The sequence below is a fragment of the Zingiber officinale genome, chromosome 4A (assembly GCF_018446385.1).
Source record: "Zingiber officinale cultivar Zhangliang chromosome 4A, Zo_v1.1, whole genome shotgun sequence".
NCBI lineage: Eukaryota > Viridiplantae > Streptophyta > Magnoliopsida > Zingiberales > Zingiberaceae > Zingiber > Zingiber officinale.
Genome location: NC_055992.1, coordinates 13,068,833 through 13,086,287, shown reverse-complemented (window position 1 = coordinate 13,086,287; position 17,455 = coordinate 13,068,833). Strand labels below are relative to the sequence as shown.

Here is a 17,455-nt window from a genome sequence, read left to right as displayed (position 1 = left end):
TTCCTTCTAAATGGGGAAGAGCCCTAATTGAATCAATCTGTTTCTTTATATACCCGGTTCAGCCTATGGAGACTATCCACTATAAAACTCATCCCTCATGAACATTCCATCAATATAATGAATTGGATTATCGAATCTATATATTAAATCCACATCTATTTAATCTAAACTCTCTTTATATACAATAAAGCATTAAATCATTTAATTAAAGTTTAGTTTGCTTAATAATAATTAATTAATTATGTGTGTTAATCTTATAAAGATTAATCTCATCCATGTAAATTTAATTGGATTTAGTCTATTCAGATGGGCTTAGCGAGAGGGTGAAGCATTGAGTGCCCCTTAAATCATTCAAGTAAGATGGGAGATTTGCCCTTGTACAGATCAGGGTTCCAACGCCACCAGTGCCTGCAAGCCACAAGCAGAAATGGCAGTCTCGTGCTGCACTTGACGCAGGAGAAGATCGATGACGCCAAGGTGCAAGAAAAAGACTGAAATGTAGAACAGTAAATAATCAAAGAAAGGAGAGAGAGGAATCTCAATGTGATCATACATTTTATATAGGGTCAGTAGATTTCTTACGCCGTCAAGGCTTTTAAGTTCCAATTAATTATACAAATACTTTGAATATTACTTTGGAAATCAGACTTTTGTTCTTCGTGTTTGTGAATCCTATGCATTGTGACTTCTACCAGATATTTCTGTCGGATATGGTCACTCCTTTATGCAATATGAACTCTCAATCTGTGCATCAACGAATGTTAAAATGCAACCATTCATAATTGATTTGAATAGTTGCAACCACCTTATCATCGACTTTAGCTTACCATAAATCTACAGAGCGATCAAGACTAGACTCCTCTGTTTTCAAGCCATGGCCATTCTAATAACTTTCATCATGACCATCCTCTTGTCTCTTTCCTCTCAAATCGGCGTCCAACGGTCCAAGCCACAGAGTACGACGTCGGCGACACCGAAGGGTGGGAAACCGGCACCAACTTCCTCCGCTGGTCTCGGAATCACAACTTCACCGTTGGCGATGTTTTAGGTGACACCGGGATCAGCATCTCGATCGATGTTTATTTAATTTTTCTTTTTTGTCTTAATATTGATTTTTTTTCAGTGTTCAATTATGTGCCGGTGCAGCACGACGTGTATCAGGTGACGGAAGAGACGTACAGATCTTGTAACTGGAGCTCCGGCGTGCTTAAGATGTACGTCAGCGGTCGCGACCGGGTGACCCTGGCGGAGGCGACGAGTTACTGGTTCATATGCGGCGTGGAGGGACACTGCCAAGGAGGAATGAGGATGGGCGTCAGCGTGGCCTCCTCCGGCGGTCTCGCTCCTGCGCCAGCGCCGGAGGAGCAGGGCAGTTGGGGCGGCGGAGGGCGGGCGGTGGTGCGGTGGTGGGTATTAATGAGTTGTCTGGTATTAATGATGGTGTGGGATATGTAAGGTTGGACTTCGACTGGGTCTGTGTGCGTGTGGACCCTTTGAAAGATGTCGAATTTAATTGGATGGGTAATTTATTTTATTTTATTTTTGCTATTTTTTGAGAAGATTAACATAAATGGATATGCGAAGGATTCCTATAAAATAAACGGATTAAAAATGTACTTTTATATTAGAAAAGTGCTGGTCCTTTCGTGATTTTTAAATCAATTCTACACGAATTATAAAAAAAAGTTATTTATTATCATAATAAATAAATAGAATAAAAGTGCATATTATGAAATTGTTTTTTTTTTAAAAAAAATTGCTGTTAATGTTAATTAAAATGATGGTATTTAACAGAGAATCATTTTATTCCTTAATCCATTGGGAGAAAACAAATTTTGAGGCCGGATCTTAAATTACCAAATTACAAGGATGAATTTGCCACAGCGAGAGATGCAGGCGAGCGTCTCCTCGGCCGGTGCTGCTCTCATATCTCCGGCGTCGTCGGCTGTGCTTTCCACTCGTCCTCGTAAGCGTTGCCTGGCCGTAAGCTGCTGCCACTTCCTCCCTCAGGAGAGTTCCAGTACAGCGGAAGGTTGATTTTGGTCGGAAAAAGAGACAGCTTGGAAGGTTCGGCTGACGAGGCGCGAGGACCGAATTCTAGCTTGCGCTATCCAAGACCAGAAAATGCATCTCGAAACCGCCATCGGTGAGTTCTTCCTTCACTCTACTGCTTTTGGCAAAACGATGCGATTTCGATCTCTTCCCTGCGTGTTGGCTTGTTCGCATTTGTCTAATTAGGGTTCCGTTTTCACGGCATCTCGGTCGATACGAAATTGTTCCATCCCTAAACCTATTCCTAGGCATATCATTCTGTATGCTCGCCAAAAATCTGGTCCGGAATTGAAATCGTTGATGTTTTAGCTGCAACTGGTTACTTTGGAATTAGTTTCGGGATGTTTCTCCCAATTGTGGCAAATTGGGAAGAGAAACCGGAATAGGGATCATCATAGAAACTAGAAACATCGTGCTGCGAATCGAAGCTCGGATGACACCTCTGTGGACAGGATGGAAACACGAGGGCACAAAATCTGCAGCGAGGAATGCTCCAGGCCGTGGTTTTAGACACCTTGACCTGTTGCAGCACCAGTTTTTACTTTTTAGCATGCCGAGAGAGGTTCGCTCTCTTCGTAGCTCCATAGGTTACTCGGTAGGCAATTTTGTGAAGGAGCATTACGATTTACGAATTTCTGTTGATCATATAAGCTTCAAGTTTATGGACCTTGTAATCTTTGTATCAGAAGATCCTTCATATTATACCTCACCTATACTACTCGAGCCTGCGAAATGCCCCTTCCATTGTTCATCAAGCACAAGTGAAATAGTGTTGCCTGTGGATTACATGCAATTCTTGCTATCTCGGGTGATTATATTATATTTAAACTTTAATTTGCTTACAAGTTTCCTCTTGGCAATTCATTCATATGCCTGTCTTTTGCTTGTACAATAACAAAACATGGATGATTTGGGATAGTTTATACTGTCTCCTTTTGGAGGTTTCATCAAGCGAGTCAATTTTTTCCTGTTTCTAAGTTTATATTATTTCTTTGTAGATGATATTACGCTGACTGAATAGTGCAAAGCCTTAAATTGTGGCAAATATTACAAACTAAGGCATTGTTTTCTTTGAAGGATGAAAAAATTACAAATATTTTTTGGTTAAAGGATGAATTTAAAATATGGATGACAGAAAAATGAAGAATGGAGAGGAAGGTTGTGAATGAATGCATCCCTTGACCCTTTTGTTTTTTCCCTTTAACGGATGAATACTGTTTTAGATTCAACAAGTTCTGATAAATTTATTGCTCGATTTTGCAGATGAGTTAGAAGGAAAATAGCATTATCTAATAACTATGGTAGGATCAATCATAGTTCATTGTCAGAGTGTTGGACGATTAGGAAAATAATATAAAAGAGATAATCTGATGAAATTAGATTAGATCTATTATATGTAGATTTATTTTGTATTTTACACCAGATCACATAACAATATAACAATAATTTTATCACCAATACTCTCTTTCACAATTAAAAAAAAAATAGCATGTACAACAAATAAATATATATAACAAAGAACTAGCTCCATTATCATTCATAAGATAAAATAAGTTAAGACGGTAAATATAGATTCTAAGAGCAGATGAATCAATTAGAGTTGAGTATGAAAAATAAGAGGTCTTAGAAAATTTTAGTTGACATAATTAAACTAAACTGATTTAAAAGACATGCTATGGTGATATGGTCTTATACAGAGCTCCATGTGTTGGACCTTTATCCATAATTCGTTGGATAGAAAATATTTATTTATCTATTAAGATGATTTAAACTGATAATTTTAAATTGTCGATCTGATTGAATAGGTCGATCGTCAAATTATTACTTTGCTGAGTATCGTCAATAAATATTCTGAGTGCCAAGTTGAGGATGCTGATGTCAATAGAATTTGTGTCCGAGTTACATGACGAACGTTGCCCGAAGATTAAAAGATGTCAAGTCCAACAATGAGATAATTTTCTTAAAATAGATTCATCTCCTCCGACGATATTAAAAGATGATGATTGAATGTCTATTTCTCAAAATAAAATAATAATATTATGATACAATTTAACATAGATTGGCATGATAAACTGAACATATACTTAAATACTATCATGAATATCCATCGAAAAAAAACTGCGCGACAAAACGAAGGACGACGAAAATTATTTCTGTGCTCTTTGCCTCTCCATCGGTTCCTTATATAGAAACCTCCATGGCAAGCTTGTGGTGTTTACATGCCAACAAGATGACATGTGGCATGTAAGTCATTGCAAGCAAACACGTGGGTTTGTGCATGCACACCAGGTGGCACTTGCAATGCATGCTTTGCATGTGGCGTGCCCTGCCGCTTAGTTTAGTAGGAATGTCTCGACCGTTGTCGTAACTAGTGTTTACAAAAGAATTCTCGAATTGATGTAATCTGGGTGTGGATTCGCACCTCCTCGATACTATCTATAAATTATGTTTTTATTCATATATTTTTCAACAATCCTTAAAAATAAGATATGTGATAATCTTGGACAATTGAGTCGTGTCTAGGTTAAATAGATATTATCCTTTAAATTTTCTCTTATAAAAATCTATTTGTTCACTAGTTAATTAAATTTATTTGCTCACTGATTAATTAGTAGTCGTGATATCTTTAAACTGCTTTATCTTTTATGTAAACATAGACAAATCTTACCTAAAACTCTCTTTGATATAGCTCAGGTCTTATAAGTGTATTCGTTTTTTGTCATAAGTACGCTTGGTTCTATAAGAAGAGCTAAGAATTGTGCCTCTAATTTTTTTTTTTTTTTTTGCAGCAGACCCACTTTTTTCTCACATAGGTGATCTCTCGAGAGTAGTTTCTATTACTCCACTTTCATCATTAAAAACAAGACTACTTACCTTTTATCTGATCACTGATTCATCGGGTCATTCTCCCACAATGATTGTCTTTCAGTGTAATTAGGTTGTCCTTTTGAACCTAGTTTTTGGGATCTTCAAGCAGTATAGGTTGGGTTTCCTTTGCAATTATAGTTAGCATCGACACTTACATCAAGCTCATTTCTCGCGATGAGTTAGCAACTAATTCTCTATTTAACCCTTTGGTTAGCGGATCTGCTAAATCATCCTTTAACTGTACATAGTTAATAGTGATAACTCCTGTTGAGAGTAGTTGTCTAATGGTATTATATCTACGACGTATATGTTGAGACTTACTATTAAATAGATCGTTCGGCCATCCAGAAACATCTTCTAAGAATTGTCGTAACCATTCAGCCTCTTTACCTCATTTGTCAAAAGTTACAAACTCAGACTCTATTGTGGATCTAGTTATTATGGTTTGCTTAGAATATTTTCATGAAATGACAGAACTTCCCAAAGTAAAGGCATATCTACTTGTAGACTTAGAGTCTTTCATATCTGATATCCAATTTACGTCGTTGTATCCTTCGATCACAACAGGATATCTTATGTAGTTCAGTCCATAATCATGAGTATACTGTAAGTACCTAAGTACTCTTGTTATCCCCTTCTCCACACCGGAATTACTCGTGTATCTACTCAGCTTGCTTACTGCGTATGCTAAGTCTAGTCGTGTACAACCCATTAAATACATCAAACTTCCAATCACCCTAGAGTACTCTGCCTAAGAGATACTCTCCTTTTAATTTTTCGATAGATGTCGATTCGTATCTATCAAAGTTCATGCCAACGCAGTATCACTCTTATTGAATTTCTTAAGAATCTTATCTACATAATGAGACTGATTGAGAATAAGTCCTTTTACCATTCTAAAAATTTTAATTCCTAGAATGACATCAGCTAGACCCATATCTTTCATATTAAATCTTGAGTTCAACATAATTTTAGTGAATTCGATTATCTTATCATTACTCTCAATAATAAGGATGTCATTTACATATAGACATAACATAATATAACATAGTCATTTCCTATAGTTTTCATGTAGATACATTTATCACATTCATTGATCTGAAATCCACTTTCCTTCATAGCATTATCAAATTTTTCATATCATTGCTTCGGAGCTTGTTTTAAGCCATATAACGACTTGACTAATCTACAAACTTGGTTTTTCTACTCTGGCGCAGAAAATTCTTTAGGTTGCTCCATGTAGATTTCTTCGTCTAAATCTCCATTTAGAAAAGTGGTTTTTACATCCATTTCATATATCTCCAAATTTCATTCCATTGAGGTCTCTTAAAACAACATACTGCTTCTGAATAACTTTGTGGATCACTTTTCAATATAAAAGTGATAAAATCTATTCTGAAGGATTTTTCCACCCGAGCTCTTTTGCTTCGTCTAAGCTTAACCTCAATAGGTTCCTCAGCTTCTTCTTTTCTTTGTGTTTCATATGTCTATTTTGAGGAGCTAGCTTCCTCTTGGTTTTTAACATAAACACATGTTCAAAGAATGAGATATTTCTTGATTCAATAATCAAGTTCTTGTGTATATTCGATATTTGTGATTTTAACACAAGGAACCTATAAGCACTGATGTTATATGCATATCCAAGAAATATACAATCAACAGTCTTTAGCCATATCTTAATCATCTTTGGATCAGGAACCAACACTTTGGCAAGATACCCCCATATTCGTAAGTATTTGTAGGATGGTTGTCTTCCAGTCCATAACTCATATGAGCTCTTTTCTATTTTCTTTTGAGGTATCTTATTTAAATGATAATTAGTCATGAGCACAGTTTCTCCCCACATTTGCTCTAGCAGTCCAGAACTTAATAGCATTCATCATCTCTTTTAGAGTACGATTCTTTCCCTCAATAACACCATTTTGTTGAGGAGAATAAGGAGCTGTTGTTTCGTGTCTGATCTCATGTTCAGCACACAACTCAGCGAATGATGATACATATTCACCGTCTCGATCACTTCAAACCATCTTAATTTTCCTATTAAGTTGGTTTTCAACCTCACTCTTATAGAGAATAAATTTCTCTATAGCTTCATCCTTACTTTGATGAAGATATACATAATCATATTTTATGTCATCATCTACAAAAGTGATGAAATGCTTATTCTCTCCTCATGTCGGTGCCCCTTTGAGGTTGTACTCATCGGTGTGAATTAGGTCGAGTGGTTCAATACTTCTTTCAACATGTTAAAAGGATGACCTTGTCAATTTTGCTTCAACACAAGTTTCACACTTATGTTCTGAGTCAAGGTGAAATGTAGGTATGCTTTGTATGTTACTTAATCTACGTAACACATTGTAGTTCACATGTCCTAATCTACCATGTCACAAACTGGAAGACTCAAGCATATACACAGAAGAACTTTTGCCTTTATTTATCTTAGGCCGAATGACCATTACATTGAGCTTAAAGAGTCCATCATTTACATAGCCTCTTCTTATAAACATTCTATGTTTGGTCACACAACCTTGTCTGACTCAAATACAATCCGAAACCCATACTTGCAAAGAAACGATCCGAATACTAGATTCTTTTGAATCTCTGGGACATACAACACCTTGTTCAGAGTGAGCTCCTTGCCAGAGGTCTGCTTCAGCATGACTTTCCCTTAACCCTTTATGTCCAAGGTTGTTGAATACAACTTGTCCCCATCTTTGACTTCTTCAAAGTTGCGGAGTAGCTTTTTGTTGTAGCACACATGTCTGGTGGCATCGGTATCGATTCACCATTCTCGAGAGTTGGAACCTATCAGGTTCATTTTAGAGACCATGAAACAGCGGTCCATGTCTAGTTCCTCAGTTAGGTTGGTCTCCTACTTCTTCTTTGATTTTTTACACTCCAAAACTTTGTGACCAACTCGATTAGAAATTTTTCTTGAAACTGTCTCCTCTGAGTGTTATCTTAGAAGATTTGGAGTTCTTCCGTTTCGAGTTTTGATCGTGCTCGACCACGTTGACTTTTACAGTAGTTTAAGAGAATAGTTTTCTCTCTGAACTCTTGTTGTCTTCCTCAATTTGAAGTCTTGCAATGAGTTCTTCTATAGTCATTTGCTTCCGATTATGCTTAAGTAATTCTTGAAGTCCTTCCAGCTAGAAGGCAGTTTCTCAATGATTGTTGCCACCTGGAAGGTTTCACTCAGCGTTATATCTTTTGAGTGAATCTCTTGCAAGATCACCTGAAGCTCCTAGACTTGACTAATCATCGATTTGGAATCAATCATCTTATAGTCCAAGAAGTGGCCAACAATGGCATGGGGTGGAAGTTGCTGCAAGGAAGCCGCCGGGTCGAAACTCAGTGGCAACGGGGGAATAAATCCCCTATCCCTGTATCCCACCCGGTTCGTCCCATGTTAGCTCGGGTGCTGCGATTTACCTCCCTCACAATGACCGTGGGTCCGATCGGTGGGGGCCCTGGGGGCGAGGGTTTCGCCTTTTGCTGCAAAGAAGTGGCCAACAATGAACTTTTTGGCTCCTACATCCTTCGATTTATATTTTTGTCTAAGGACTCCCGCAACTCCTTTGTCATTTTCTTTTCATAGTACATAATATACAGTGAGTCGGTAAGACCGTTGAGGATGTTATTTCGACATAGAAATTCAAACTCGTTCCATTTATCGAATGTAATGATGTAATTTCACATCATTTACACCTTCAGTAAATTTGGGAGGTTCCTCAGTCAAGATCTGTGTCAGATTCAGCGTAGTCAAGTAGAAGAAAATCTTCTGTTGTCATCGCTTGAAATTCAACCCAGTGAACTTCTCTGATTTTTCTCCATGTGTGATTGGTACATTTCCAATCGGGACGGAGGAGGTCGGCACTTGTTAAGCCTGTTGCATTTCAACATCTTCTACCGCCATCTCAATAGAACGAATATGTTTTAAGATTATTGGACCTTTATCCACAATTTACCAGAGGGACGATACTTATTTATCTGTCAAGATGACTTGAACTCATAATTTCAAGTTGCGACCTGGTTGAATAGGCCAACCGCCAAATTGCTATGTCGGCAAATACCGTCGGTGAGTACTCTCAGTGCCGAGTTGAGGATGCTGATAGTTCAAGACGGACGTCGAATAAACACGGAGCCTGTGTCCGAGTTGCATGATGAACATCATCCGAGGAGCAAAAGACGTCGAATCCTACAACAAGACAGTCTCCTTAAAATAGATTCATCTCCTCCAATGATGCTAAAAGATCACGTTTGGATATCTATTTCTAAAGAGAAAATGGTAAAATTACAATATAATCTAATACAAATTGACCGGATGAACTGAACGTATATTTGAACGCTATCATAAATATCTGTTGAGCGAAGAAGTGCACGATAAAACGAAAAGAAGACGAAAATGAGAAAATCTCTCTTTTCGTTTCCCTGCTCTTTGTGTCTGCCCTTGTTTTCTTCTTATGAGAAGAATTGCTCTCTGTGCTCTTTGCCTCTCCATCGGTTCCTTATAAAGAAACCTCCATGGCAATCTTGGTGGCATTTGCATGCACACCTGGTGGCACATGAGTTTGGGTTTGTGCATGCACACCAGGTGGCACTTGCAATGCATGCTTTGCATGTGCCGTGTCGTGCCGTGCCGCTTGGTTTGAGCCCGAAGAAAAGTATTACGGTGAATTGACTGATTCATGTGGACACACTGTACTTCGATCGTAGTCTTATGTGTATAGTTCACATGAGAATCTTTGGATTGGTGTAAATTCATATTTTGAATTTACACCCCCTCTGTACTATTCTCTCTGTACTATTGATTAGCCGTAATGTCATACTTTTGATGTGAGACTAGTACCGATAAGTCATGTTTCATTCCCATATTTCCAACACCATGAAGGGATAAGATTTAAGCAACCAACCACAAATAATAGTGACTAACAACATGGCTTGTTGATATTGGCATTCTTCCTGGAAATTGGAATGCCTGGCGCAGTAGATTATATTTCTCTCATCAAAATAACTGTGCTTTAATCAAACTCGCCCTATGGTATGGAAGTTGGTTTTGCCTTCCTCTGCTATTTGTTATTCTTATTTCTTTTGTTATGTTCGTTTTGAATGCTATATTTTGAAGGGTAGGTTTTGTTCTTGAATATCGACATGCAGTGTTACTAACATACATCTATAATATTGGTAGTGGGTACAACGTGGAATTACGTTTGTTTTTTAGTTCTTGAATGCATTTATTTTCTTTTTGTCGGTATTATAATTAAGTACTGGAACCAGCTGCCAAGGTTTCCTGCATGATTCGGAGAAATTCAAGTTCTTTCTATTAGCTTTTCTTATGAAACTTAACCTGTAGGGCCCATATCCTTAGCATTTGCATCAGTGCACACCTTTGCAACTGCTTCTCTCTCTTATTCGGAAGGTTAATAAATCTAGTAGCTCATGTCGCCGGACTGGGTATATATGATAAACATATGGTATTCTATTCGAATTGGATAAAAGTTGAATCCGAAATATTTTATCATCCGTATATACCCTGCCATACGTTTGCTCTTGTTGAATCTCCCTCCACGTGACGTGGGACCGTGGTAGGCGGCTCTACATTAAATTTGTGCTCAAGATGTAGTACAGATAGTGAACATATGATAATATATCCGGATTAAAAGGGATCGATCGTCAGGGTATTACTGTCTATGGTAGTCCCTGCTATGTATCTTCTATTTATATTTAGAGAAAATTTGCATACAGTCCAGAAACAAAACTTTACAAGTAATTCCTATTGATAAAAATCTTTATTTTCACTCCCTAGTCAAATATAATAAGTACTAATTTACCTAATTACCCTTGATATTTTTAGGTATAAAAAATTCAAAAATAAATATAATTCTTCTTAAATTCGATACATTAAACTAGAATCTAGTATATTTTCTATCAAATTGAGTATAACTATTTTTCCACCTCAATTGGATGAAAAATATACTAAATTTTCTTTAAATGGTGCTTGATTAGATGGAAAATATACTAAATTTTTTTAAAAATAGTGTTGAATTTAGACAGAATTATATTAAGTAGGAAAAAAGTCATACTCAATTTGATAAAAAAAATATACTCGATTCTATTTTAAAATGTTGAATTTAATAGGAATTATACCTATTTTTAGACTTTTTATACAAAAAAAATGTGAGGGGTAATTTTGATAGAAAATATACTTGATTCTACTTTAAAGTACTGAATTTAAGAGTAATTATATTTATTTTTAAATTTTTTTATCTAAAAAAAATCTGAGGGACAATTATAAGTCGTGCTCAATTTGATAAAAAATATACATGATTCTAGTTTAAAGTGCTGAATTTAATAAAAAGTATATTCATTTTTAGACTTTTTGTATCAAAAAAATATAAGGAATAATTTTGATAGAAATTATACTTGATTCTAGTTTAAAGTATTACATTTAAGAGGAATTATATTTATTTTTGAACTTTTTTATCTAAAACATCTTAGGGACAATTAGGTAATGATATTTACACAAAGGAATTGAAGCAAATAAAATTTTACATGTAGAGAGTGGAAGTAAAATTTTTTAGATATGGGGATTACATGTAAAGTTAACATTATGATTAAATTTTTTTTTTTTCTAATTTACCGTTATATTTATCTCGAATTAATTTTAGAGAGCGGCGGTTCCACATTTATTTTGTGGTAGGCGGTTCCACATTTTATGAATCTACTAGCTCGTTAGCGAAGTCTGTAGCGAAAGAGTAGAAAGCACAGGGAGTATGGAAGCTATCTAATGCAACCATCTAGTTTTTATCTCGTAATTTTTTTTTTCTCATTCGTGCTTGCAAATGACTCCCACTTACATGAACCTAGGAGACACATATGTATGCTTTGTGCAGCCTTTCTTCTCACTTTAGTTATAATTTTCTATGACATATTGACATCTATTTGTGCCAGAATAATCTGAAAAAAAAAACTCTAAGTATTGCAGATCATTATTATCTAGCTGTGAAATGCTTTTGTAAGAAAATGAATTCTGTTTTCAAGCCTGAATATGATAATTTTCTACGATGAACCTGTCTTTGTTGTCTGCTGTGCTTATGAAATATCAATGAATTTATGGCAGTGTTTTATGATTAGACTAAATAGTATATTTGTAACATGAGTATGCAGTGAGTTGTTGAATTCTAAATGCAAAACATGCCTGCTCAATAGTGAGATGATTAGGTAGTAAAATGAATTTTGCAGTAGAATTATGGTTTCAGTTAATTGCATTTGATTAGACTCCATATCTATGTCTGGTTGGTTGCAAAAAACTCTCTACTGCAAGTTGTAATTGAGTTCTATTTTTTAGGATAAGATTAGGTTGTCTTGTCAAGTCATGCAGATATATCTTCATTTTTTATTATTATTAATAATGACAATAATTTTGAATGACTAGGAGATAAGTTGTGAGTACACAGGATTTTATGTCGCATCCGGACAAAAGGCCCACGTTCCTGTCACATCAAAGAAACAATTAAATCCGTACAATAATTCAAGAAAGACTTGATATCTAATGATGCCTAGTTTGATTAATTTAACACCTACTTTAGTTGGATTAGAGCTCTAAGTCATTCAATCAGGATCCTGTTTGTTTTGTAATCACAAACTGTGATTGTGATATCTTTAACAAGAACCTCACGTTGCATAAAATTTTGATCATACTCCACTTGTGCATGCACAGGGGAAAACAGCGTACGGTTCACTGTTCATCCCTCTCCCTTTCATCTGAAACCTGCTCCCTTGTCTGGACAAAACCATGAGAAGAAGAAGAGACCAAGCAGGCATCACAGATTCTCAGTGGTCACGTCTCAACCCCATCCTTTCTCCCTTTCCCCCTTTACCCTTTCCCTTTCTCCCCACACAAAGCTCGAGACCTGTTCATTTTTGGAATGCCCTGCTCTTGTTTGACTCTTTTTCTGACCGAAATCCAAAAACTAGAATTGTGTGCGCATCATTATTTTAGGCTTACTCTCCAATACTCCATAGTTAAGCTGATCGGAAACTGAATCCCACGAGTGACCAACTCACTGGTTGATTCATTGATCAACCTATTAGACTAACCCAAATTAGTCAGTGTACTCGTATTATTTATCTATTTACCAAAATACTATTTATATATTTATTATAAATATGCATAGACAGTGTAAACTCAGGTCAATTGATCCAATCCATCAAAATAGAAGCACAGTCCGATCTAATTATACTTGTATGTGCACCTTCCTGGTTTTGTCGAATGGTCAATCATGGTGTCAGTGCATCTCATTAGACTGTTGATCACCAGTATTTAAATAGATAAAAGGGTGTATGCTGCAGAGATAATGTTTACTCACGACGCAATAAGCTGGAATGCAATTGGTTTTGCAATTTCCTGCTAAACAGCCGGTTGACCCAGCTGCCGAATCATATAAAGATGGTGAAATCTTCCCGCAAGAAGAATCCGGCCAAGCGGGAGAGCAAGGAGTTAAACTCTAGTTTGCCACAGTAATCTGTATGCTTTTTTAGTACCAAATTTTGCTTCCGTGGCCGACAAAAACAGAGCATGAGCTGGTGACTTCTCCAAGATTTCGTTGCAAATTTATTGATACGCTCACACCAACTGATGCAGAGTTGGAAGAGGAAGGGGAGGAGGAAGAAGAAGATGGAGGAGGTGTGGAAAGACATGAGCTCGAGCATAGCCCTCCATCAAGACATTCCACCAACCCCCTTGTTCTGCTCCTTCCAGCACAATGTAAATTCCACCACCACCACTTTAGGAGGAGTCCTTTCCCAAGACTTGCTCGCAGGAGTCTCCATGGACCCATTCCCTCTTGCTTCACTTGTCGCAGATGACCCTTTCTCTGCCCTCTCCGGCGCCGGGTTCGATTCCAGCAGGAAGCAATTGCCGGATCCGAGCGTGGACTCCCGGGAGAGAAGGAAGAAGAGGATGATCAAGAACCGGGAGTCTGCTGCTCGATCTAGAGCTAGGAAACAGGTCCTTTATCCCGATCCCTTTCTGTTGTTTTATTAGTTATGGACATCAACTTGAGTATTTGCCAATGAGACAGGCCTACACAAATGAGCTTGAGAAAGAAGTCGATCGCTTGCTGAACGAGAACCACATGCTAAAGAGACAGTATGAGCAGGTAAATGCATCCTTATATACTATTTTGTTAACAGATTTTTTTTCGCTGATTTATCAGCTTATCATTTAGCTGCGTTTGGAAATGGCTGCTCATAATCTGATAACGCCTTGCAAACGCAAGCTGTATAGAACTTTGACTGCTCCATTTTGAGTGAGAGGAGTAATCAAGGTTTGTTCACAAGTATGATGATCTTTGCCTCGGCTTGCAAATTATTTTCCTTTTGGTGTACAAACACTACGATTTTTTTTTTTGTCTTCATTAGTATAGTACGGTTAGATTTCCTTGTAGATTTGTAAACAAGTGTTAATTACTTTGTGTATTTGTTTTTTTTTCATTAGTATTGTACGGTTAGATTTCTTGTTGATTTGTAAACAAATGTTATTTCTTTGTGTATTTGTGATGTTTTCTGAGCTCTTTTTGCTTGTCTCATATGAGAGAACATGTTGAAATTTGCTCTTATAAAGGTTGTCTCCTTTCATCTTTCATTAGTCTTTATTCACTAGCTTAAACCGATCTTAAATAGTTGGGGGAAGTTTTAGGCATTGTCGTTGGATAACAAAATTTTATATTTTTAGTTTTACATTTTTAAAAAAATAATAATTAAAAAATTAGAAGTATATGTTTCTTGTACCATTAACCTCTAATATTAGCTGGTAAAATTAATTTTAAATAGTTATCTTATTGTATTACTATTAAATTTTCTTTTTTCTTTTTTAAAAAAAAGAAGAAGATTTATTAATTATTTTTAAATATCAAACAATATCTTCCTTTACTCCTATACTCCTAGATTTTACTATCTTTTTAAAATTGGGACTCTCAATTTTTTTAAAAAAAATGTACTTCTCTTCTTTATCTATATTTTTAGAAGTTTATTTCATTTAATTTTTTTTATTAAACAAGTGTCATTCTTTTTATCTTTTCTCCCTCTTCTTCTCTTCTTTAGTAACAGCATCAAGTATCAAGCATGGTGCGGTCGGAAGAGATTTGGCATTTCTTGACGCATGAGTTATCGTGTTTCTTTAATTTATTTGGGGAATAGAATGTAGATCAGATAAATCTAGATATCTAATAAAAAAAGAAAAAAGAAAGCTACGTGAATGGATCGGAAAAGCAAAGCAACATGATTGTCAAAGATAGAATCGGCGACAAGAGTGGTCGTGTCCTCGCATAACATGATAGTCGCAACCTCAACGAGGAGGCTAGCGCCACGACTAAGATTTTGATAAAGCAGAGGGCAGTAGGGGAGGTAGAGAGGATCAACAAAGAATGAATATAGAACTATGAGAGTTCTAAAATTAATGATTTAGATAAGAAAGAATATCTTTGACCATTGAAATAATATCTTTTGAAGATTTATACACATATACATATTTTTTTGTCGTTTTTTTCCTTGTCTGTAGTGTCATCCTTTTCACTGTGTTTCCTTAAAAAGCTCAAACCGATTTAATAAAGAGGGTCCAGCCACACGACATGGTTAATTATTGTGGGGAAATCATTAGGGGTAATTTCTTTGAGATTTGTCCGGAGAAATCCTTATTTAATTAATTAGCGTCGCAATTACATTGGGCATTAATTGCATCTGGGGGCATCCGATGGAACCAGTAACGCTGTAGGAGTGTCTTTTCGCTCCAATAGTGAAGATTCCTTCTCGGTTCTCGGCTTCAAACTATCGTCATCATTATCATTTAAAAAAATAATAATTGGGAAGATGAAGTAGTGTTTTTCTTCATCCCAACCTCCCATCCTTCCTCAATTTCTCTCAAATGTAGAACTTCCCTGCAACGACAATAATTTTGGTTGGTTTGAAGATATAAACGTTAGTTATTATCTTTAATTAATGAGTTTAAGTATAAATTGTGCATCATGAGTTTAATTATAAATTGTGTATATGAGTATAAATTAAATCCATTAAAGTGATTTAAATTAGGGTTATTAGATTTCGGTTGTTGGATATAGACTTTGTATATGTAGAACTTATAATCTCATATCTATTATTATCTATAAGCTGATAATAATAGATGTCCACTTTATATAGGATTGGTTCCCAAAGACTTAGGGTATCATCTTGACACAACTCATAGTTCCCCATTAGACCTAGAGTTTTTCAACTCTAAGTCTTTTGGAAGACTTTCCTTGTACTTCCGCTCCGCTTCTTCTATTTCCTCCGATTCTTTTGTCTTTGGTTATTTTTTATATTATTGTACCATGATTAATTGTTGAAACCAGATCCATGCTCATATATTTTTAAATTTCCTATATGTGAATTTTTATACGGTTCTTAGAATTCATGCACTTAGGTTTTATACTTTCTTTCAATTGATATCAGAGTCAAGACTCTATTTCATCAATTTAATGGTTTAAAATTAGAGTTTTTATCAATCTTTTGAATTTTATGCTAATTAGGTTTTACTGATATAAATTGTATTTGATCGTCGAAATCTTTTATATAGGAAATTTAGAAAATAATTCGTGTATTTTATGAATAACAACAGTGAATCGTCATCGTTTTAGAAAGAATCACCACGTTTAACCTAATTTTATATCAAATAAAGATAATTTAATTGATTGATTTAATTATCAAACGATTACTAAGTTTAAAATATCAAATACAATCAATAGTAATCTATTAAGAATTCTTAAACTCACAATAGGATTAATTGATAATCGATTAAGTTTATTTTTTAATTATTGAATGTTATTTAAAAATATTGTAATATATGGTTTCAACGTGAAACAGTGTAAAAAATAATAAAATAAATATTTTATTATTATGCATGAATAATAAATTTAATCGATGGATCATCGATCTTAATTAATTATTTTAATCGATTAATATTTGTAGTGAATCGATTACGTGCACGTAACAGTGCGTAAATATTTACTACATTAAAGCATTAAATAATATTAATAATACTATTTAATTATAGAACTAACCGGTATTTTAACTTTTTAGATTTTCTATTATATCATATCAATCGATTATCATAAAATCTCAACTGATTAATAAATTTAATTTTAAGTTATTAAAGTTAATTAAATAATTTATATTCGAATAAAGTTCCTAATATTTTTTTTGGATTTATCTACATAACCTGATATTAAGTTGAACTGATATATCAACTTAAAGAAAGATACTTTAGTCAGGTTTAGTGTATTTTTTATTGATAGACGTATATCTATACTAAGAGTAATCGACCCAAAGAAAGGTTACTTTTATGCTAGATATATACACAGGTAGCTTACAACTATGGAACAAAATTATTGTTTTGTTCAAATCATGCACAAAATATGTCAAGCCAAAAGAAGACATATTATGTGGTTGATTAAGATTGTTGTGAGGTATGAACTAAATATAACTCATATAAAATATCATA

The 17,455-nt window shown here is 35.3% G+C and overlaps 1 protein-coding gene across 1 annotated transcript; it reads left to right on the top strand.

The window, feature by feature from the left end:
- Positions 1 to 13,369: 13,369 nt before the first annotated feature.
- Positions 13,370 to 14,495, top strand: LOC121972245 (bZIP transcription factor 27-like). Its single transcript, XM_042523937.1, has 5 exons — positions 13,370 to 13,430; positions 13,565 to 13,687; positions 13,785 to 13,930; positions 14,004 to 14,081; positions 14,151 to 14,495. Exons 1-5 carry the CDS (start codon positions 13,370 to 13,372, stop codon positions 14,229 to 14,231), a joined length of 489 nt encoding a protein of 162 aa, XP_042379871.1. The 3' UTR covers positions 14,232 to 14,495.
- Positions 14,496 to 17,455: the final 2,960 nt, after the last annotated feature.

What these genes read in the sequence shown, in the direction of transcription:
- LOC121972245 (XM_042523937.1), top strand. Translation starts at nt 13,370, where the DNA reads ATGGTGAAATCTTCCCGCAAGAAGAATCCGGCCAAGCGGGAGAGCAAG. An exon ending in GATCTAGAGCTAGGAAACAG is followed by an intron (nt 13,931 to 14,003) that starts GTCCTTTATCCC and finishes CCAATGAGACAG; the next exon opens with GCCTACACAAATGAGCTTGA. An exon ending in TAAAGAGACAGTATGAGCAG is followed by an intron (nt 14,082 to 14,150) that starts GTAAATGCATCC and finishes CTTATCATTTAG; the next exon opens with CTGCGTTTGGAAATGGCTGC.